This window comes from Molothrus ater, chromosome 19 (assembly GCF_012460135.2).
Source record: "Molothrus ater isolate BHLD 08-10-18 breed brown headed cowbird chromosome 19, BPBGC_Mater_1.1, whole genome shotgun sequence".
In the NCBI taxonomy this organism is placed as follows: Eukaryota; Metazoa; Chordata; class Aves; order Passeriformes; family Icteridae; genus Molothrus; species Molothrus ater.
In genome coordinates this window covers 11,454,729-11,477,051 of record NC_050496.2, presented here as the reverse complement: position 1 = coordinate 11,477,051, position 22,323 = coordinate 11,454,729, and the positions used below count along the sequence as shown (strand labels likewise).

The 22,323-nt window shown below is 50.1% G+C and overlaps 1 protein-coding gene across 1 annotated transcript; it reads right to left on the bottom strand.

The window, feature by feature from the left end:
• Nucleotides 1-15,920: 15,920 nt before the first annotated feature.
• SOX9 (SRY-box transcription factor 9) lies at nt 15,921-21,312 on the bottom strand. Its single transcript, XM_036394772.2, has 3 exons — nt 20,522-21,312; nt 19,496-19,749; nt 15,921-18,706 (listed from the first exon to the last, which is right to left on the bottom strand). Exons 1-3 carry the CDS (start codon nt 20,950-20,952, stop codon nt 17,952-17,954), a joined length of 1,440 nt encoding a protein of 479 aa, XP_036250665.1. The 5' UTR covers nt 20,953-21,312; the 3' UTR covers nt 15,921-17,951.
• Between the last annotated feature and the right edge of the window lie 1,011 nt (nt 21,313-22,323).

Genomic DNA, 22,323 nt, shown 5'->3' with positions numbered 1-22,323 from the left:
TGACCTCCTCTCCTCCCAGGGAGCTGGAAAAGGAGCCTGGAGGGGTTTTGGGGACTTTTCCTGGATTTCCCTGGACACAGCAGGGTCTGGAGCAGGAACCTGGGCTGGCTCTGGTTCTGCTCCCTCCCTGCAGGTTTGGGGGCTGAGAAAAGATTGAGGAGCTGAGAAAAGATTTTGGTGCTGATAAAAGATTCTGGGGCTGATAAAAAGATTCTGGGGCTGATAAAAAGATTTTGGTGCTGATAAAATATTTTGGTGCTGATTAAAGACTCTGGAGCTGATAAGAGGTTTTGGGGCTGATAAAGGTTTTGGGGCTCTGAGGAAAGATTTTGGGGCAGAGGAAATATTCTGGGGCTGATAAAAGATTTTGGGCCTGATAAAAGATTTTGGGGCTGATAAAATATTTTGGAAATGATAAAAGACTCTGGGGGTGATAAAAGGTTTTGGGGCTGAGAAAAGATTTTGGGGCTGAGAAAGGTTTTGGGGTTGATAAAGGATTTTAGGGCTGAGAAAATATTCTGGAGCTGATAAAACATTTTGGAGCTGATAAGAGATTCTGGGGGTGATAAAAGACTTTGGGACTGAGAAAAGGTTTTAGGGCTGATAAAAGACTTTGAGGCTGATAAAAAATTTTGAAAATTATAAAAGATTCTGGGGGTGAGAAAAGGTTTTGGGGCTGATAAAGGTTTTGGGACTGATAAAAAACTTTGGGGCTGAGAAGAGATTCTGGAGCTGAGAAAAATTTGGGTGGTGATAAAAGACTGGGGCTGATAAAAGATTTTGGTGCTGAGAAAAAATTCTGGAGCTGCTAAAATATTTTGGAAATGATAAAAGACTCTGGGGGTGATAAAAGTTTCTGGAGGTGATAAAAGATTTTGGGGCTGAGAAAATATTTTTGATGCTGATAAAATATTCTGGAGCTGCTGAAATATTTTGGAAATGATAAAAGGTTCTGGGGTTGATAAAAGATTTTGGAGCTGATAAAAGATTACAGAGTTGATAAATGATTCTGGTGCTGATAAAAGATTTGGGGGGTGATAAAAGAATTTGGGGCTGATAAAGGTTTTGGGGCTGATAAAAGATTTTGGGCTGATAAAATATTCTGGAGCTGATAAAGATTTTGGGGCTGATAAAAAGATTCTGGAGCTGATAAAGATTTTGGTGCTGATAAAAGATTCTGGAGCTGATAAAGATTTTGGGGCTGATAAAAGATTACAGAGTTGATAAATGATTCTGGAGCTGATAAAGATTTTGGGGCTGATAAAAAGATTCTGGAGATGATAAAAGATTTTGGTGCTGATAAAAAGATTCTGGAGATGATAAAAGATTTTGGTGCTGATAAAAGATTTTGGAGCTGATAAAATATTCTGGAGCTGATAAAATATTTGGGGCTGATAAAGGTTTTGGGGCTGATAAAAGATTCTGGAGCTGATAAAGATTTTGGGGCTGATAAAATATTTGGGGCTGATAAAGGTTTTGGGTCTGATAAAAGATTTTGGTGCTGATAAAAGATTTTGGAGCTGATAAAGATTTTGGGGCTGATAAAATATTCTGGAGCTGATAAAGATTTTGGGGCTGATAAAAAGATTCTGGAGCTGATAAAAGATTCTGGAGCTGATAAAATATTTGGGGCTGATAAAGGTTTTGGGTCTGATAAAAGATTTTGGGGCTGATAAAAGATTTTGGTGCTGATAAAAAGATTCTGGAGCTGATAAAGATTTTGGGGCTGATTAAAGATTCTGGAGCTGATAAAGATTTTGGGACTGATAAAAGATTCTGAAGCTGATAAAATATTCTGGAGCTGATAAAAGATTCTGGAGCTGATAAAAGATTTTGGGGCTGCTAAAAGGGTTCTAAACTTCCTCCCACAGAGCAAAATCCTCAGAGTGGAGGCTCTGAAGTCTTTGCAGAAGTGAGGCTGCAAAGCCCCGTGCCAGGGAATGCGGCTTTGCCCCTTTGGGAGGGCAAATCCCTTCTGGAAACGGGGCTTGGGAGTTTCTTAGAGCCATAAATCCCCTCTGTTCTCCCTTTCTGAGCTGAGTTTCGCTCTGCCCCGTGCTCAATGTGCTGCTCTCGGTGGGCTCAGGCAAGCTGGGAATTTTCCCCCTGGCTCTGCCGGAATTATTTGAAAACCAGCTCCTATTTTCTAGAAATAGGAGCTATTTTATAGCTATTTTATAGCATTTCTGGGGGAAAAAGACTCTTCTCTGTGCCTTTTTACACGGCCCTGCTTCCATCTCCTGCCTGAGGAGCAGGGAAAGCAGCAGAAAAGGGGAAAATTTTAGGACAAGGGCTCAGATCCAGCCCAGCTCAGCCACTGGGCCAGCTCTCCCTTCTTCCCCCAAGCACCAAAACCCACCCAGGGCCAGCAGAAACCCCTCCAAGGCGTTGATTTGGGGGCAAAAAGAGCTTTTTGTGCCCTCCTGGGTGCTGTGAGGCCTCAGGGAGGGCAGAACCCACCTGGGCTTGGTGGGGAATCATCCTGAGGCCTCCCGGGCCGGCGCCTCCGTTTGTCTGATGGAGTTCAAAAGGATTTGATGGAAGGAATCCTTGCCTGCAATTTATTTATATTGGGTTAAAAGTGTTCCATGCAAGGAATCCTTCCCTGAAAATCGGAGCCTGGTTTGCTCCAAATTATTGGGGTTTGAAGTGGGAGGGGAGGGTGAAAATCTGAGCTTGATTTGCTCCAAATTATTGGAGTTTTGGGGAAGATGAGGATTAAAATCTGAGCCTGGTTTGCTCCAAATTATTCAAGTTTTGGGGATGGGAGAGGAGGATGAAAATCAGAATCTGTTTTGCTCCAAATCATTGGAGTTTTGGGGTAGATAAGGATGAAAATCTGAGCCTGATTTGCTCCAAATTATTGGAGTTTTGTGGTGGGAGAGGAGGATCAAAATCTGAGCCTGATTTGCTCCAAGTTATTGGAGTTTTGGGGAAGGTGAGGATGAAAATCTGACCTTGATTTGCTCCAAATAATTGGAATTTGGGGATGGAGAGGAGGATGAGAATCAGAATCTGTTTTACTGCAAATCATAGGAATTTTGGGGAAGATGAGGATGAAAATCTGAGCTTGATTTGCTCCAAATTATTGGAATTTGGGATGGGAGAGGAGGATGAAAAATCTGAGCCTGATTTGCTCCAAATTATTGAAGTTTTGGGGATGGGAGAGGATGAAAATCTCAACCTGTTTTGCTCCAAGTTATTGGAGTTTTGGGGAAGATGAGAATAAAATCTGAGCTCGATTTGCTCCAAATTATTGAAGTTTTGGGGATGGGAGAGAAGGATGAAAATCAGAACCTCTTTTGGCTCCAAATAATAAGAGTTTTGGGAAATATGAGAATCAAATCTGAGCTCGATTTGCTCCAAATTATTGGAATTTGAGATGGGAGAGGAGGATGAAAAATCTAACCATGTTTTGCTCCAAACTATTGAAGTTTTGAGGTAGATGAGGATGAAAATCTGAGCCTGATTTGCTCCAAATTATTGGAGTTTTGGAGAAGATGAGGATGAAAATCTGGGCCTGATTTGCTCTAAATTACTGGAATTTGAGACGGGAGAGGTGGATGAAAATCTCAACCTGTTTTTGCTCCAAATTATTGAAGTTTTGGGGTAGATGAGGATCAAAATCTGAGCCTGATTTGCTCCAAATCATTGGAGTTTTGGGGAAGATGAGGATGAAAATCTCAACCTGTTTTGCTCCAAATCATTGGAGTTTTGGGGAAGATGAGGATGGAAATCTGAGCTCGATTTCCAGGTTCTCCCACGGCTGCCCCATCCCTGGAAGTGCCCAAGGCCGGCTGGGATCACCCCTGATCTGCGGGGTGGGACCTTTCAGCTCCCTTCCAACCCGAACCATCCCAAAATTCCACCCCACAAAGAGACGGAGCACGGCCGCGGGGCTACAGGGCTCTGAGCGGAGCTCAGCCCCCATTAATTAATCAATTAATTAATTAATTAAAACCTCGGAGCCGGGTTTGCCTTGGCTAAAACCACTGTGAGAAACTTGCTGGCGGCGTTCCTGCGTCGTCGGGGCTGAAGTGTTGTCATCCGAGGCTGCTTTGCATAACAATGCCCGCGCCTCTAATTATGCAGCAGGATGCTAATGAGGCCGGGCAGAGCCGCCGCTCCCTGGGAAAAGGCTCAGCCCGGCCGGGGAGGGGGCACAGCCAGAAAGAAAATCCACCCAAACAAAATAAAGCATGACAGCTCGGGCAGGGAGGAGGAATGGGAGCGAGCAAACCTTGGGAGCCCGCCCCGAAACCTTTCATCAGCTCCAGAATATTTAATTGGCCCCAAAATCTTTTATCAGCTCCAGAATCTTTAATCGGCATCAAAATCTTTTATCAGCCCCAGAATCTTTAATCAGCACCGAAATCTTTTATCAGCCCCAAAATCCACTATCAGCCCCAAAATCTTTTATCAGCTCCAGAATCGTTAATCAGCACCGAAATATTTTATCAGCCCCAAAATATTTTATCGGCCCCAAAATCTTTTATCAGCTCCAGAATCTTTAGCCCCAAAATCCACTATCAGCCCTAGAATCTTTTATCATCCCCAAAATCTTTTATCAGCTCCAGAATTGTTAATCGGCACCAAAATCTTTTATCAGCTCCAAAATATTTTATCAGCCCCCAAAATCTTTTATCAGCTCCAGAATCTTTTCTTGGCCCCAAAATATTTTACCAGTGCCAAAATCTTTCCTCAGTCTCAAAACCTTTAAACAGCACCAAAATCTTTTATCAGCTCCAGAATATTTAGCCCCAAAATCCACTATCAGCCCTAAAATCTTTTATCACCCCCAAAATCTTTTCTCAGCTCCAGAATCTTTTATCAGCCCAAATATTTTATCAGTCCCAAAATCTTTCCTCAGTCTCAAAACCTTTTATCAGCTCCAAAATCTTTTATCAGCCCCCAAAATCTTTGTCAGCCCCAAAGTCTTTTATCAGCCCCAAAATATTTTATCAGCCCCCAAAACCTTTTATCAGCTCCAGAATCTTTAATCAGCACCAAAGTCTTTTATCACCCCAAAATCTTTTCTCAGCTTCAGAATCTTTTATCAGCCCAAAATATTTTATCACTCCCAAAATCTTTCCTCAGTCTCAAAACCTTTTATCAGCTCCAGAATATTTAATCGGCCCCAAAATGTTTTATCTGCTCCAAAATCTTTTATTAGCTCCAAAATATTTTATCAGCCCCCATAATCTTTGTCAGCCCCAAAACCTTTTATCAGCTCCAGAATCTTTTCTTGGCCCCAAAATCTTTGCAACCCCAAAATCCTTTATCAGCCCTAAAATCTTTTATCAGCACCAAAATCTTTTATCAGCTCCAGAATATTTAATCGGCCCCAAAATCCTTTATCAGCTCCAGAATCTTTATCAGTCCCAAAATCCACTATCAGCCCTAAAATCTTTTATCACCCCCAAAATAATTTCTCAGCTCCAGAATCTTTTATCAGCCCAAAATATTTTATCAGTCTCAAAATCTTTTATCAGCTCCAGAATATTTAATTGGCCCCAAAATCTTTTATCAGCCCCAAAATCCTTTATCAGCTCCAAAATCTTTGTCAGCCCCAAGACCTTTTATCAGCTCTGGAATATTTTATCAGCCCCAAAATCTTTATCAGCCCCAAAATCCACTATCAGCCCCGAAGTCTTTTATCACCCCCAAAACTTTTTCTCAGCTCCAGAATCTTTTCTCAGCCCAAACTCTTTTCTCGCCCCAGGGAGAGGGAGGATGGGGATGAGGGGGCTCAGCTTTGGGTGGTTTTTGGGGTGGTTTTTCAGTGTTTGTGCTGCCTGTAGGGATGAGGTGATCAAAATCAGCTTTTCGAGGCTGATATCGGCAAGAAAAGCGGTGCCCACTGCCCTTCCCAAGGGCTTCCAGATTCTTTCCCAGGATTATTTTCTGGATTTTCAGAAGGAAGGGTTTTGCCCACTGCTCTTCCCAAGGGTTTCTGGGGTTTTTTTCCCCTGGATTTTCCAGGATGAAGGGTTTTGTTCATTGCTCTTCCCAAGGGTTTCCAGATTCTTTCCCAGGATTATTTTCTGGACTTTCCACACTGAAAGGTTTTGCCCACTGCTCTTCCCAAGGATTTCCAGATTCCTTCCCAGGATTATTTTCTGGATTTTCCAGACTGAAGGTTTTGCCCACTGCCCTTCCCAAGGATTTCCAGATTCTTTTCCAGAATTTTTTCCCTGTATTTGGGTTTTGCCCACTGCCCTTCCCAAGGGTTTCTGGGTTTTTTTTTCCCCTGGATTTTCCAGGATGAAGGGTTTTGTTCATTGCTCTTCCCAAGGGTTTCCAGATTCCTTCCCAGGATTATTTTCTGGACTTTCCAAAATAAAGGGTTTTGCCGGCTGCTCTTCCCAAGGATTTCCAGATTCTTTTCCAGGATTTTCTTCCTGTATTTTCCACACTGAAGGGTTTTGCCCACTACTCTTCCCAAGGGCTTCCAGATTATTTTCTGGATTTTTTTTTTTTTTTAATGAAGGGTTTTGCCCACTTTTCCTCCCAAGGGTTTCTGGATTCTTTTCCAGGATTATTTTCTGGATTCTTTGAGAATAAAGGGTTTTGCCCACTGCTCTTCCCAAGGATTTCCAGATTATTTTCCAGGATTCTTTCCTGGATTTTCCAGACTGAAGGGTTTTGCCCACTACTCTTCCCAAGGGCATCCAGATTATTTTCTGGATTTTTTTTTTTAAAAATGAAGGGTTTTGCCCACTTCTCCTCCCAAGTGTTTCTGGATTCTTTTCCAGGATTCTTTCCTGGATTCTTTTCCAGGATTCTTTCCTGGATTTTCCAGACTGAAGGGTTTTGCCCACTACTCTTCCCAAGGGTTTCTGGATTCTTTTCCAGGATTATTTTCTGGATTCTTTGAGAATAAAGGGTTTTGCTCACTGCTCTTCCCAAGGCTTTCTGGAGTCTTTTCCAGGATCCTTTTATGGACTTTTGAAAAAAATGAAGGTTTTTGCACACTTCTCCTCCCAAGGGTTTCCAGATTCCTTTCCAGGATTCTTTCCTGGATTTTCCAGAATAAAGTTTTTTGCTCACTGCTCTTCCCAAGGATTTCTGGATTTTATTTTTCCAGGATTGGTTTCCCTTCCTGTATTTCCCATTTTACAAATATTGGGACAAAGGCGGGGAGGGCAGCATCCTCCACTGTGCCCTCCCAACACTCCTGGGGATTATTTTCCCTCTTCCTCTCCTATTCTGAAAGGCTGGGGTGGCTCTGGGACTGGGAATGCCAAAATCCATCCTGGGGAGGGGACTGGGACCTGAACCCCGCATTGTCCCGGGCTCTGGGCCCCGAGCCCTCGGCTTTGGCACCTCCAGGGAAGCAGAGAAAATTCCAGAAGGAGCTGGGGCCGGTGCCTGATGCACCTGGAGCCGCCAGGGTGGGATCAGCGCTCCCTGAAAGGCTCTCAGTGAAAGTGAGGAGCGCTCGAGGGTGAGGAGCTCCAACCTTTCCCTCCCGGTGGCGGTGCCGATGTCACCTGCCTTTGGTGACACTGGAATTACCCTGTAAACACGGGTTTGAACACCCTGCTAATTGTCATTAATTGGGGATGGCTCCTCCCTGCCATCCCTGGGGCAGGACGGTCCCCACCAGCAGCAGCAGCAGCAGCCAGCAGGGAAAAAACAGCTGGAAACAGCAAAATTCTCAAATTCTGATGATTTGGAGCAAACCAGGCCCAGATCTTCATCCTCCTCTCCCATCTCAAATTCCAATAATTTGGAGAAAACCAGGCCCAGATCTTCATCTTCCTCTCCCATCTCAAATTCCAATAATTTGGAGAAAACCAGGCCCAGATCTTCATCCTCCTCTCCCATCTCAAATTCCAATAATTTGGAGTTAAACGGGCTCAGATTTTCATCCTCTTCTCCGTCCCCAAGTTTCATTATTTGGAGCAAAACAGGTTCTGATTTTCATCCTCATCTTCTCCAAAACTCCAATAATTTGGAGCAAAACTGGCCCAGATCTTCATCCTCCTCTCCCATCTCAAATTCCAATAATTTGGAGAAAAACGGGCTCAGATTTACATCCTCTTCTCCGTCCCCAAGTTTCATTATTTGGAGCAAAACAGGATTTTCATTTTCATCTTCTCCAAAACTCCAATGATTTGGAGCAAAACTGGCTCGGATTTTCATCCTCCTCTTGCATCTCAAACTCCAAAAATTTGGAGTAGAAGGGGCTCAAAAGGAGTTTGGAGGAAGAGGAGGATTAAAATTTGAGCCTGGTTTGGTGCAAATTATTGGAATTTGAGGTGGGAGAAGAGGATGAAAATCTGAACTTGATTTGCCCCAAATTATTGGAGTTTTGGGGAAGATGAGGATGAAAATCTGAGCTTGATTTGCCCCAAATTATTGGAGTTTGGGGTGGGAGAGGAGGATGAAAATCTGAACCTGTTTTACTCCAAATTATTGGAATTTGAGGTGGGAGAAGAGGATGAAAATCTGGGCCTGATTTGCTCCAAATTATTGAACTTTTGGGGAAGATGAGAATGAAAATCTGAGCCTGGCTTGCTCCAAATCGTTGAAGTTTTGGAATGGGAGAGGAGGATATAATCTGGAACCTGTTTTGTTCCAAACTGTTGGAATTTGAGGTGGGAGAAGAGGATGAAGATCTGAACTTGATTTGCTCCAAATTATCACAGTTTTGGGGATGGAGAGGAGGATGAAAATCGGAGCCTGGTTTGCTCCAAATTATTGGAGTTTTGGGGAAGATGAGAATGAAAATCTGAACCTGTTTTGCTCCAAATTATTTGGATTATGGATGGGAGTGGAGGATGAAAATCAGAGCGTGTTTTTTTTTCCAAATTATTGGAATTTTGGGGAAGATGAGGGTGTAAATCTGAGCCTGGTTTCCTCCAAATCACAGGAGTTTTGGGGAAGACGAGGATGAAAACTGGAACCTGTTTTACTCCAAACTATTGGAATTTGAGGATGGGAGAAGAGGATGAAGATCTGGGCCTGATTTGCTCCAAATTATTGGAGTTTTGGGGAAGATGAGGATGAAAATCTGAGCCTGGCTTGCTCCAAATCGTTGAAGTTTTGGAATGGGAGAGGAGGATATAATCCCGAACCTGTTTTGTTCCAAACTGTTGGAATTTGAGGTGGGAGAAGAGGATGAAAATCTGAACTTGATTTGTTCCAAATTATTACAGTTTTGGGGATGGAGAGGAGGATGAAAATAGGAGCCTGGTTTGCTCCAAATTATTGGAATTTGAGGATGGGAGAGGAGGATGAAAATCTGGGCCTGATTTGCTCCTAATTATTGGAGTTTTGGGGAAGACGAGGATGAAAATCTGAGTCTGGTTTCCTCCAAATCACAGGAGTTTTGGGGAAGACGAGGATGAAATTCTGAACCTGTTTTCCTCCAAACGATTGGAATTTGAGATGGGAGAAGAGGAGGAGGACAATCCGAACCCATTTTCCCGCAAGCCCCACGGAGCTCAGGCTCGGAGAGGAGCACGCACCCATCCCAAGCAATCCCGGGGGCGCAGGAACCCCTCGGGTCGATTTTTTTTTTCCCCTGAGAAAAGGGGGAGCGGGGCCAGCCCCAGCCCCACAGCGCGGAGCGCTGCCCCATTGTTCGATCCGGCTGTGAGACAGATTAGCAGCCCCAGGTGGAAAGTCAGAATCTGCATTTAAATGGGCCGCTTATAAAAGGTGGGGAGCGCAGGAGCCCGCAGCATTGTGCGGTGTCTTTAGCACGCCCTAATCTCTCTTTATTTTCTCCGCAGCCTGACCTGGGGGCACGGTTTCTAATTACCAGGTCACCCTGCTAATATTGTCATTTCCAGCCGGTGGGTGTGAAACCATGGCAACGCCACATTTGCGTCCAAGTTCCTCCAGGAATAAAATTTGCCTTTTAATCACAGAAAATGACTGGGCGGCTCCGCGCTGCCCCCCGGCCCGGGCTGCTCCGGGCTGATGGAATTCATTCCTGGCGCTTTTCAAAGGTGTTTCGAGGGGGAGCTTTGGGAATATTCACCTTGGAGCTGCTCCCAAGATGAGGGAGAAACATCCACCAGGGCTGGTTTGCATCCCAAAGCTTCCCTGGATGGAATAGTGGGATTTTCAGGATGGGAAGGGACCTTAAATCCCATCCATTCCCACCTTCCTCATCCCATGCTGTTCCTGGGACAATTCCAGGGATGGGGCAGCCCCAGCTTCTCTGGGAATTCTATTCCAGAGCCTCCCCACCCTATGGTAAAAGTCCATATTTTCTTTTTGGGGATTATTTTTATCTTTGAAAGTTGTGAGTGAGCTGCTGAAAGGAATTAATTCCTGGGGCTTTTCAAAGGTGTTTCGAGGGGAGCTTTGGGAATATTCACCTTGGAGCCGCAGCCAAGATAAGGGAGAAACATCCACCAGGGCTGGTTTGCATCCCAAAGCTTCCCTGGATGGAATAATGGGATTGTTTTGGTTGGAAGGGACTTTAAATCCCATCCATTCCCACTTTCCCCATCCCAGGTTGCTCCTGGGACAATTCCAGCTCCAGCTTCTCTGGGAATTCTATTCCAGAGCCTCCCCACCCGAAAGTCCATATTTTCATGTTTAGGATGAAAGTCCATATTTTCATGTTTAGGATGAAAAGTCCATATTTTCATGTTTAGGATGAAAGTCCATATTTTCATGTTTAGGATGGTTTTTGTCTTTGAAAGCTGCGAGTGAGCTGCTGAAAGAGGGAACAGAGGGTGCCAGAGCCCCAGGGACGCCCTGGTCACCCTGGGGTGGTGACTCCAGCTCCTGGAATTCACCTCCCGGCCTGGGGAAAACCCAGGGGGAATCAGGAACGCACGGGGCCGCTGGGGTGGGTGCACCCCGTGCTCCGTGTTTGTCATTCCTGGGGGCGTCTCTGACAATCTGGGCCTTCAGAATCCACATTTTCCTCCCCCCCAGCTGCTAAATCCGAGGCGTGCTTTGTCTGCTTGATGAAAGGATGAGCCTGGAAAGGTCCCCAAGCTCGTGGGGGTGATTTGCAGCTCCCAAGGGCTGGGCTGGCAGTGCCGAGGGACACCTGGCGAAATCTGCTCTGATTTTGGGACAAATTCGGCTCAGCCTTGAGCTGAAAGCGCCCCCGGGGCCTCCTCTGGTTTCCAGGGCAGTTTCTCACTCTCCAAAAGTGAAACTCCCACTCCAAGCCAGTCAGAGGAGAGCTGGAATCCCATTTTAAGGTGATTTTCCAGCTGACAGGAGTAGGTTAATTGCAGACTGTCTACTGAAGCTTTAAAACTCCTGTCCAGCCTTATTATCAGCAGCTGGGGATTTATGGAGCGAGACTCGGCGTGGTGATAGGTGTGGAATTAATCCCCACGCTGGCAGCAGGAAAATCAGATGGGAAACTGCTTTTTAAAATTTATTTCTGACACATCTGGGAGGGGACAGGAGCTCTGTCCCGCCCGTGGGAGCACTCAGGGCTGTCAACCCGGGGACTGAGGGGTTAAACCCTTCCAAGACGGGAGAAACCCCAGTGCGGGGATCATCAGTCCCCGAATTCGGGATTTTGGGGGGGTTGGATCTGGAAAATGCAGGGTTCAAACCCTCATGGGATTTTCCCCTGAAATTGGGATTTTGGGTGATGGAAATGGAGTCTCTGGGGTGCAGATCCCCCAAGGGGTTTTTCCCCCAAAATTGGGATTTTGGGTGTGGGTCTGGACCTGGTAGGGTGCAAATTCTCATGGGATTTTCCTCTGAAATTGGGATTTTGGGTGTGGGTCTGGACCTGGTAGGGTGCAAATCCTCATGGGATTTTCCCCTAGAATTTCCCCATGAGGTTTTTTCTTTTTCCCTAAAATTGGGATTTTGGGTGTGGGTCTGGACCTTGTATGGTGCAAATCCACATGAGGTTTTTCCCTAAAATTGGGATTTTGAGTGGTGGGTCTGTAAAATGCAGGGTCCAAGTTCTTATGGGATTTTCCCCTAAAATTTCCCCATGAGTTTTTTTTTTCCCCTAAAATTGGGATTTTGAGTGGTGGGTCTGGAAAATGCAGGGTCGAAGTTCTCATGGGATTTTCCCCTAAAATTTCCCCATGAGGTTTTTTTTTTTCCCTAAAATTGGGATTTTGGGTGGTGGATCTGGACCTGGTAGGGTGCAAATCCCCATGGGTATTTTCCTCTGAAATTGGGATTTTGGGTGTGGGTCTGGGCCTTGTAGGGTGCAAATCCTCATGGGATTTTCCTCTGAAATTGGGATTTTGGGTGTGGATCTGGACCTGGTAGGGTGCAAATCCTCATGGGATTTTCCCCTAAAATTTCCCCATGAGTTTTTTTTTTCCCTAAAATTGGGATTTTGGGGTGGTGGATCTGGACCTGGTGAGGTACAGATTCCCATTAGGTTTTTCCCCTAAAATTGGAATTTTGGCTGGTGGGTTTTGACAATGCAGGGTCCAAATCCTCATGGGATTTTCCCGTGAAATTGGGATTTTGGGTGGTGGATCTGGAGTCTGTGGGGTGCAGATCCCCACAGGATTTTTCCCTGAAATTGGGAGTTTTGGGGGGTGGATTTGGGGACAGCCGGAGCTCAGGTGTCCCCTTTGGGGTCACACCCTGACCTGGCCAGCCTGGGTTTCTCCATTCCATCCCATTTATTCCCTGGCTCTGCTTTGTCTGGCATGGCTGTGCTTGGGATAAAGGAGGGGGGGACACCCCAACCCTGAGCCATGAACCCAAACCCATCCAGCATCGCCCTGGGGGCTGAGAAAAAACCCCGATAACAAACCCCGATAACAAACCCCAATAACAAACCCTGATAACAAACCCCACACCCGGGGCAGGTGCAACTTTATTTTTTGTATAATTGGGGGCTTCAAAATCCACATTTCTCATTCCTTGGAGCCGTTTGTGCCCTGTGTCCCTGAGCTCTCCTCTCTCCTCACTTTTCAGCACGGAACCCAAACATTTGAACCAGATTTGGAGGACAAATGGGATTTGGGTTTATTCCCACCCTCTCCAGGCTGCTGGCTGCAATTCCCTGCCGTGATCCTGAGGGAAACAAACCCCGGGTTTGTTAATAATAATTATTATCAAACTATTGTTATTATTATTATTATTATTATTATTATTATTATTATTATTATTATTATTATTATTATTATTATTATTATTATTATTATCATCATCATCATCATCATCATCATCATCATCATCATCTTTCCGAGCCCTCCCCAAGAGCAGAGCAGGAATGGCAGGGCCAGGCTGGAGCTAAAGAAGCAAAAGAAGCAAGAGCTTTGCTGTTTTTGGGGTTTTTGTGAGGGAGAAACCTCAGGGATGCTTTGCTGGAAAAGGGGGCAGATGGGAGCTGAGCACGGCGGGATGGGGACAGAAATATCCCAGAAAATGTCCCAGGAAATGTCCCAGGAAATGCCCCAGGAAATGCCCCAGGAAATGCCGTTTGCCAGGCTGGAGCAAAAGAAACAAAAGAGCAAAAGTTTTGCTGTTTTGGGGGTTTTTGTGAGGGAGAAACCCCATGGATGCTTCTGCTGGAAAAGGGGGCAGAGGGGAGCTGAGCACGGCGGGATAGGGACAGAAATATCCCAGGAAATGTCCCAGGAAATGCCCCAGGAAATGTCCCAGGAAATGTCCCAGGAAATGTCCCAGGAAATGCCCCAGGAAATGCCCCAGGAAATGTCCCAGGAAATGCCCCAGGAAATGCCCCAGGAAATGCCTCAGGAAATGTCCCAGGAAACGTCCCAGGAATCCTGTTTGCCAGGCTGGAGCAAAAGAAACAAAAGAGCAAAAGTTTTGCTGTTTTGGGGGTTTTTGTGAGGGAGAAACCCCATGGATGCTTCTGCTGGAAAAGGGGGCAGGGGGGAGCTGAGCACGGCGGGATGGGGACAGAAATATCCCAGGAAATGTCCCAGGAAATGCCCCAGGAAACATCCCAGGAATCCTGTTTGCCAGGCTGGAGCAAAAGAAGCAAAAGAAGCAAAAGAGCAAAAGTTTTGCTGTTTTTGGGGTTTTCGTGAGGAGGAAACCCCATGGATGCTTCTGCTGGCAAAGGGGGCAGAGGGGAGCTGAGCACGGTGGGGTGGGGACAGAAATGTCCCAGGAAATGTCCCAGGAAATGCCCCAGGAAATGCCCCAGGAAATGCCCCAGGAATCCCGTTGGGGTGGGATGAGAAAGGTCCCTCCTGTTCCAGGCTCTGCCTGTCCCAATTCCAGGCCCTTTCCCAGCCCATCCCAGCCCCAGGAGCGTTTTGTGTTTTGTGGAATTGCTCGTGGCCCCGCTGAGCTCCCCCTGGAGCTCCTTGCTCACCCTAAACCCCGGAGCTGCGTTTGCTCTGCTGTCCCAAAAAGCAGCCAGGGCAAAGTCTGAGAGGAGCAGGGGAAAAGCTGGGGAGGAGAAATGTCTGGGATCAAAGAGCTCCCACACGGCACGGCAGAGCAGCGCTGACCCCAATTAACGCTCGGAGTTAATGAATCCCTGGGGGTGCTGGGCAGAGGCGGGGAGGGGCAGCTCTGGGGCTGCAGGATGGGATCAGAGGGGCTTTTCCAGCCAGGGAAAGATTCCAGGGGGGATCAAATCCCCACCTGAGCGCTGGAGCTGGGCCCAGAGCGGGGCAGGGCCAGCAGGGCCAGCAGGATCTGGGGACAGCCGGAGCTCAGGTGTCCCCTTTGGGGTCACACCCTGACCTGGCCAGCCTGGGTTTCTCCATTCCATCCCATTTATTCCCTGGCTCTGCTTTTTCTGGGATGGCTGTGCTTGGGATAAAGAGGGGGTTTGCCCATCCCCGATCCCGTTTGGTGCCTGGCTCAGCTTCTCCAGCAGCCCCGTGCCAGCTGCAGCTCCGGGGGAAATTTGGGACAAGCTGGGACATTGGACACGAGTTTTCCCAGCTGGAACCTGAGGCCTTGCAGGGACCTGCAGGGATTTGTGTCCCCAGCGAGCCCTGAGGTGACAAAGCCTGGCCCGAGCTGCTCCAGAGCCCAGAGCAGGGCAGGGACAGAGCTGGGATGGGTTGGAAAATCCAAGCTGGGATGAGCCAGGGGGGGTCCTTCCTTCCCAGGGAGGGACAGGGGACACGGGTCCCTGAGGAGGACACAGGCCCTGCTTGGCTGGCGGCAGATTTGGGGTTTTGGGGAGGATTGGAGCAGATTTGGGGTTTTGGGCAGGATTGCGGCAGATTTGGGGTTCTGGGGAGGATTGCAGCAGATTTGGGGTTTTGGGCAGGATTGCAGCAGATTTGGGGAGGATTGCAGCAGATTTGGGGTTGTGGGCAGGATTGCAGCAGATTTGGGGTTTTGGGCAGGATTGCGGCAGATTTGGGGTTTTTGGGGAGGATTGGAGCAGATTTGGGGTTTTTGGGGAGGATTGGAGCAGATTTGGGGTTTTGGGGAAGATTTCGGCAGATTTGGGGTTTGGGCAGGATTGCGGCAGATTTGGGGTTTTGGGGAGGATTGCGGCACATTTGGGGGTTTTGGGAGGATTGCAGCAGATTTGGGGTTTTGGGCAGGATTGCAGCACATTTGGGGAGGATTGCAGCACATTTGGGGTTTTTGGGGAGGATTGCAGCAGATTTGGGGTTTTTGGGGAGGATTTCAGCAGTTTTTTAAGCCCAAACCCTTGGGGTTGCTCCTTTCTCCTCCCCTCGTGCTCAGCATGCCCAGAATGGAGCAGAGACCCCAGAGCCAGCAGGATCTGGGGACAGCCGGAGCTCAGGTGTCCCCTTTGGGGTCACACCCTGACCTGGCCAGCCTGGGTTTCTCCATTCCATCCCATTTATTCCCTGGCTCTGCTTTGTCTGGCAGGGCTGTGCTTGGGATAAAGGAGGGGGGGACACCCCAACCGTGAGCCATGAACCCAAACCCATCCAGCATCGCCCTGGGGGCTGAGAACAAACCCCGATAACAAACCCTGATAACAAACCCCGATAACAAACCCCGATAACAAACCCCACACCCGGGGCAGGTGCAACTTTTGATACAATGTATATTTATTGCAAACAATAATATACAAAAAAAAACAAAACAAAAAACCAAAAAAAACCAAAAAAAAAATCCAAACCAAAACAACAACAACAACAAAAAAAAATAAGGTAAGTTTCACAAAGAGAAGGATCTTGTAGCCAAAACCAAACCAAACTTACCTAAAGACAAAATATGATTTAAAGGACAGGTCTTTTAAGTTACAGAAATACTTTAAAAAGATCTGCTTTTATACAGAAATAGAAAGATGCCATATTATAAGAGTGCTTTAAGATTTTTTTTTCTCTCCTACTGAATCCCTAAAAAAAAAAAAATTAACAAATATATCATTATTTTTTTTTTAAATAAAAAAAAAGTCTGCTGTCTTTTTTAAAAAGCAATCCTTAACTGTTCAGCCACAGCTTCACCAAAATCAGTGTCCCCCCCACCTCTCCCAGGCAGTTTTTGGGGGGGTTGAAGGCTAAAACGGTGCCACCCCTGCAGCAGGGCTGGGGTGAGGGCTCGTCCTCGCACGAGCTCGTGTGTCCCAGAGAGCTGAGGCAGGAAACAAGGCAAATGATTCAGTGATCCGCTACATTTGCAATCTTTAGTTTGTACAAATCTCATTTTTTCTTTTTCTTTCTTCCAGTTTCTCCTCGAAGGCAAAAAAAAAAATAATAAAAACAAAACAAAAACAAAAAAAAAAAAAAAGGAAGAGCACAAAGTTTGTACAAACCCAGGACACAGATTCCAAAAAAAAAAAAAAAGAATAATAATAATAATAATAACAACGACCAAAAAGGAATTAAAGAGATAAATAAAGGACTGGTTACAGTTTCAGACCATAATTTAACAGGCACGGTCACCTTCCAAATAATGCTCCCAACCTAACGCAACGCTTCTGAAAGGACTTGAAAACAACAAAACCCAGGGAAAACGGCGATTGAAAGCTGCTCTTCTCCCCAAATAAATAATTTAAAGGATCTGTGAGGGCCCCCAGGCAGAGAGGAGCCCCCGGCCGGGTTTGGCACCCTGGGGTGGGCAGGGGGTGCCCGGAGGGGTCGGGCTCAGCCCCAGCCCGGGGCCTGTGATTATCAGGGGCTGCTTTAAGGCTTCCAGCAGCACTTTGGGGCTGCTCCGTGGATGATTTTTTTTATTTTTGTCATTATTTTTTTTTTTTTCCCTCTTTTTGTTTTTCTTTTAAGGCTCAAGGTTATTAAAAAATAAAGTGAAGTTCTCCTCCTGGCTGGTTTTGCTACGAGTTAGAAAAATAAAGCCTCTCCCATGCTGGTCCCTGCCCCAGTGCTGGGTTCCCAGGGCAGAGCACGCTGGTTTAGTTTCATTTTTAGAGCAAAAAAAAGACACTTCTCTATACAAAAATACCTCTGCAAGAAACCCTAGGGCTGCTCCACTAAGTGTCATTTTTTTTTTTTTTTAAGCTGTTGGAAAAATAAGAGCATTTCCAAAAAAATCTCTAAAAAATAGGTATAAATCCCCTCACAATTGGTAACGAATCATACACAGTACATACTAAAAATATTTAAAATAGAGAATATTCCTCACAGAGGACTCTGAGCTTTCTCTTTTACCCCCCCCTTTTTTTTCTTCTTTTTTTTTTAATTTTTATTTTTTTATCTCGCTTTTAATTACTGCTAAAAAAAAAACCAAAAACAAAAACAAAAAATCATTACAAAAGTCCAGAGAAGGAGCCAGCTGGGCGTGTTGGATGGAAATCTCCTCTCCACGCTGGAAGAAGCAGAGTTCAAGTCCAGTCCTTGGCAAGTCTGTCCCAAATTTCAGGCCTGGGGAGCGGGTCCTGGAGGATGCTGTAGTGCAGAAGGCTCGAGGCGCCAGCTTCCACGCGAGCGTCTTTTTAATCATCATTTCGATCTCGCGCACTCTGAGGCAACTCCTCGGTGCTCTTTCGCTCGTTCTGATCATTATTATTATTTTTTTTTTTTCAAATTTTTATTTTTTCCTCTCGCTTTTTTTTTTTTTCTTCTTTTTTTTTTCCGCCTTTTTCGGCGCCGTCTCCCCGCGGCTCAGGGCCGGGTGAGCTGCGTGTACACGGGCTGCTCCCAGTGCTGCGGGCTGTGCGTCTGCGGGATGGAGGGCACCCCCGCGCTGTCGGCGATCGGGGTGTACATGGGGCGCTGCGAGGGGCTCATGTAGCTGAAGGTGGAGTAGATGCCCCCTCCCTGCCCGGCGTGGCTGTAGTAGGAGCCCGAGGAGGAGCCCTGGTGCTCGCCGTACTCGTACTGCGCGCGGCTGATGCTGGGGTAGGACGAGCTGTAGTGCTGCAGGTTGAAGGAGCTGTAGCTCAGCTGCTGCTGCTGCTGCTGCTGCTGCGGGGAGTGCTGCTGCTGCTCGCTGTAGTGGCTGGGGCTCAGCTGCTCTGTCTTGATGTGGGTCCTTTGCTGCTGCTGCTGCTGCTGCTGTTGGGGGCCCTGCTCGGCGCTCAGCGCCGGCAGCTGCGCCGCTGGCGGCTGCTGCTGCTGCTGCTGCTTGGACATCCAGACTCCGGCAGCGCCGCTGATGCCGTAGGTGCCCGTGTAGGTGACCTGGCCGGGGTGCCCGTTGGGGGGCAGGTACTGGTCGAACTCGTTGACGTCGAAGGTCTCGATGTTGGAGATGACGTCGCTGCTGAGCTCGCCGATGTCCACGTCGCGGAAGTCGATGTGCGGCGGCTGCCGGCCGCCCTCGCCCAGCGCGCGGCCCTCGCGCTTCAGGTCCTGCTTGCCCGGCTGGGCGTCCGTCTTGGGGGTGGTGGGGGGCGTGGGGGGCCCCTGGGACTGGCCTGGGGGAGCAAGGACAGGGGTGAGGGTGAGACGGGGGTGGCAGCGCCCTGAGCGGCAACAGACACGTGCCTGGCGCAAGGGACGTGGAGCCCAGCAGCCTGCTGTGCCCTCACACACCAGAGATTATTTTGGGGCTTTAAAAAGCGTGAGTTTGCGTTTCTCACAGGCAAATGGCTGCAGTGGGGTGACAATTTGTGTGCCCGGCCTCTGGGCACAGCTCGTGGGCAGTTCTCCCTGCTCTCACTCCACTCCTGCCTCTTTCCTTCCCCTCCCCTCAGCCAACCCCAACCTCAGCCCTGCCTGGGCAGCTGTGCCGTGCCCCCAGACCTCAGCCCAGCCTGGGGAGCTGTGCCTTGTCCCCCCAACCTCAGCCCTGTCTGGGCAGCTGTGCTGTGTCCCCCCAACCTCAGCCCTGTCTGGGCAGCTGTGCCGTGCCCCCCAACCTCAGCCCTGTCTGGGCAGCTGTGCCGTGCCCCCCAACCTCAGCCCTGCATGGGCAGCTGTGCCGTGCCCCCCGACCTCAGCCCTGCATGGGCAGCTGTGCCGTGCCCCCCAACCTCAGCCCTGCCTGGGCAGCTGTGCTGTGTCCCCCAACCTCAGCCCTGTCTGGGCAGCTGTGCCGTGCCCCCCGCAGGCATTCCTGGATCTCTCCATTCCTGGATCTCTCCATTCCTGGATCTCTCCTGGATCGTTCCATTCCTGGATCTTCCCCTCCCCACACCCAACCCCACGCTCAGCCCTGCCTGGGCAGCCGCGCCGTGTCCCCCGCAGGCTCCCTGGGCACCTACCCGAGTGCTCCCCGGGCGAGTGCACCTCGCTGATGCTGGAGGAGGACTGGGGCGAGTCCGCCTGCAGCGCCTTGAAGATGGCGTTGGGGGAGATGTGGGTCTGCTCCGCGCCCTCCTCCTGCTCCGCCTGCCCGTTCTTCACCGATTTCCTCCGCCGGGGCTGGTACTTGTAGTCGGGGTGGTCCTTCTTGTGCTGCACCCGCAGCCGCTCGGCCTCCTCCACGAACGGGCGCTTCTCGCTCTCGTTCAGCAGCCTGGGGGGACACGGGGGGCGCGGGGTCACTCGTGGTGGCCGAGCAGTGACACCGGGACCGATCCCTCCTTCGGATCCCTCCAAAGAGCGATGCCAAGCCCCCCACAAGCTGATCCCCCTGTCCGGGACACTCGCTGGTTGTCACACCCTTGTCCCCGGCGCTCTCCGGTTGTCACCCCCTTGTCCCCCAGGTCCCTTCGGTGCCCAGACCAGAGCTGCAGGAGGGTTCCAGCCCCCTCCCTCCTCCCCACCTCCATCTCGCTGTCCCCAAGCGTTTGGGGACACCCCCGCCTGCCAGGGCCAGCTTTGCTGCCCCGTGTCACCGCCGCGGGGTCCCCCCCTCCCCGAGGACGCGGTGGCCCAGGTGACTCACTCGCCTCGTGTTTTCCTCCCCTCCCCGCCTGATTCTGGCACTCGGAGGCCACCCGGCCCTGCGCCACCCACCCTCCCCTCCCTCCCTCCCTCCCCGCATCGCCCCGCGCTCCCTCCGGCCCGGCCCGAGCTGATGCAATAATCCCCAAAATCCAAAATCCATCGTTTCCTCCGCACCCGCGGCGCAAACAAACCACGGCCGGGGGGGCTCCGCACGGTACCCCCGCTCCGGAAACAGAAACCACTCCCAACACCACAAACATTCCCTACTTTCCCTGCTTTCCCCCTCCCATCCTGGTTTCTCCCCGACCTAACAAGTTTTGCGCTCCGCACAACTTTTCCAGCGCCTTTTCAACCCCGCATCCCCCGGTCCCCGCGGGCATCCCCGGCCCCGCACTCACCTCCAGAGCTTGCCCAGGGTCTTGCTGAGCTCGGCGTTGTGCAGATGCGGGTATTGATCCGCCAGCTTCCTGCGGGCCGCCTGCGCCCACACCATGAAGGCGTTCATGGGTCTCTTGACGTGCGGTTTGTTCTTGCTGGAGCCGTTCACCCGCACCGGCATCGGCACCAGGGTCCAGTCGTAGCCCTTGAGCACCTGGCTCACCGCCTCCCGGATGCACACCGGGAACTTGTCCTCGTCGTTCTCCTTCTTCAGGTCCGGGTCGCCCTTGGGGAAAGTGTTCTCTTGGGGTCTGGTGTTCTCCGTGTCCGAGCCGGATCCAGAGGGGCAGGGGGAGCCGGCGGAGTCATCCGACATGGTGGGGCTGGGGGCGTCGGAGATACATTTGTCCTGTTCTTCTGTCATTTTCATGAAAGGGTCGAGGAGATTCATGCGAGAAAGTGGCCGAGGGGGAGCAAGGGGGCGAAAAAAAATTAACAATGAAAAAAAAAAACCTAAAAAGTTAGGCGCTAAGGGGCAGGGATAGGTTAAAAAAAAAGTAAAAAAAACTCGGAGAAACAAAGTCTCCACCGGCTGCGGAGAGGAGGCTCGCAAAAAAACTTTTTATTACTTCTCCTCAGCGCAAAAACGCTAAAAAACAAAAAATTACAAAAAGCAAGAAAACCAAAAAAACTCCGAAACGAGGAAAGGGAAAAAGAAAAACTTTGGCGAGGCCGGGAGCGGGCTCGGGCTCAGGATCGGGCTCAGGACAAGGAGCAGGGCGAGCCCCGGGCAGTGTCGGGCGCGGCGGCCCCGCCGGTCTCCAGCGCGGCTCTGCGGCCGCGGCGCGCCGCGCGCACAAATACCCGCGCGCCCGCCCCGGCCCGGCCAATCACAGCGCGGCCCGCGGGGGCCGCTCCGCCCCTATTGGCTGAGCCGCGCGGAGGGGGCGGGGCCGCGCGGCGCAGCGCGGGGGGCACGGCCCGGCCGGAGCGGCGACAGCGGCGGCGACAGAGCGGGGACAGAGCGGGGACAGAGCGGGGACACAGCGGGGACACAGCGGGGACAGCGACAGCGCCCCGCCCGTGCCCCGCGGTCCCGCGGGTGGCTGATGGAGGCGCCGCCGCCGGGCCCCGCCGCTGGGGCCGCTGCAGCCGCGCTGGCGGCGGGCGGGACGCGCGGAGCGGAGCGGGGGCCGCGGGCGCTGCGCGGCTCCGTCCCGAGGGGGCGCCAGAGGCTCAGGAACGGCGCTCGGGGGGCGGCGGGGCCGGGCCGGGCCAGGGACCCCGAAAATCGCTGCTGCGCTTCGCCTTTTTCTCCTTTTTTAAACTTTCTTTTTTTCTTTTTTTTTTTTTTTTTTCTTTTTGGAGGGGGTGCCCGGCGCGTCCCTCCGCCCACCCCGCGCTGCGACATCCGCACGTTCCCCCGGTTATTCCTCTTTCTATCGTTATTCCTCATCCCCGTGGCCCCGGCGCGGCTTTCCCTGCGCGGCCGGACCGGGCTGCGGGACCCTCATCCCGGTTCCCCATTCCGCTTCCTAATCCCGGTTCCCCATCCCGGTTCCCCATTCCGCTTCCTAATCCCGGTTCCCCATCCCGGTTCCCCATCCCGGTTCCCCATTCCGGTTCCTAATCCCGGTTCCTTATCCCGGTCCCGCATCCCAATCCCGGATCCCGGTTCCTCCTCCCGGTTCCCCATCCCAGTTCCCCATCCCGATCCTGTATCCCGGTTCCCCATCCCAATCCCGGATCCCGGTTCCCCAACCCGGTTTCCCATCCTGGTCCCGCATCCCGATCCTGGATCCCGGTTCCCCATCCCAATCCC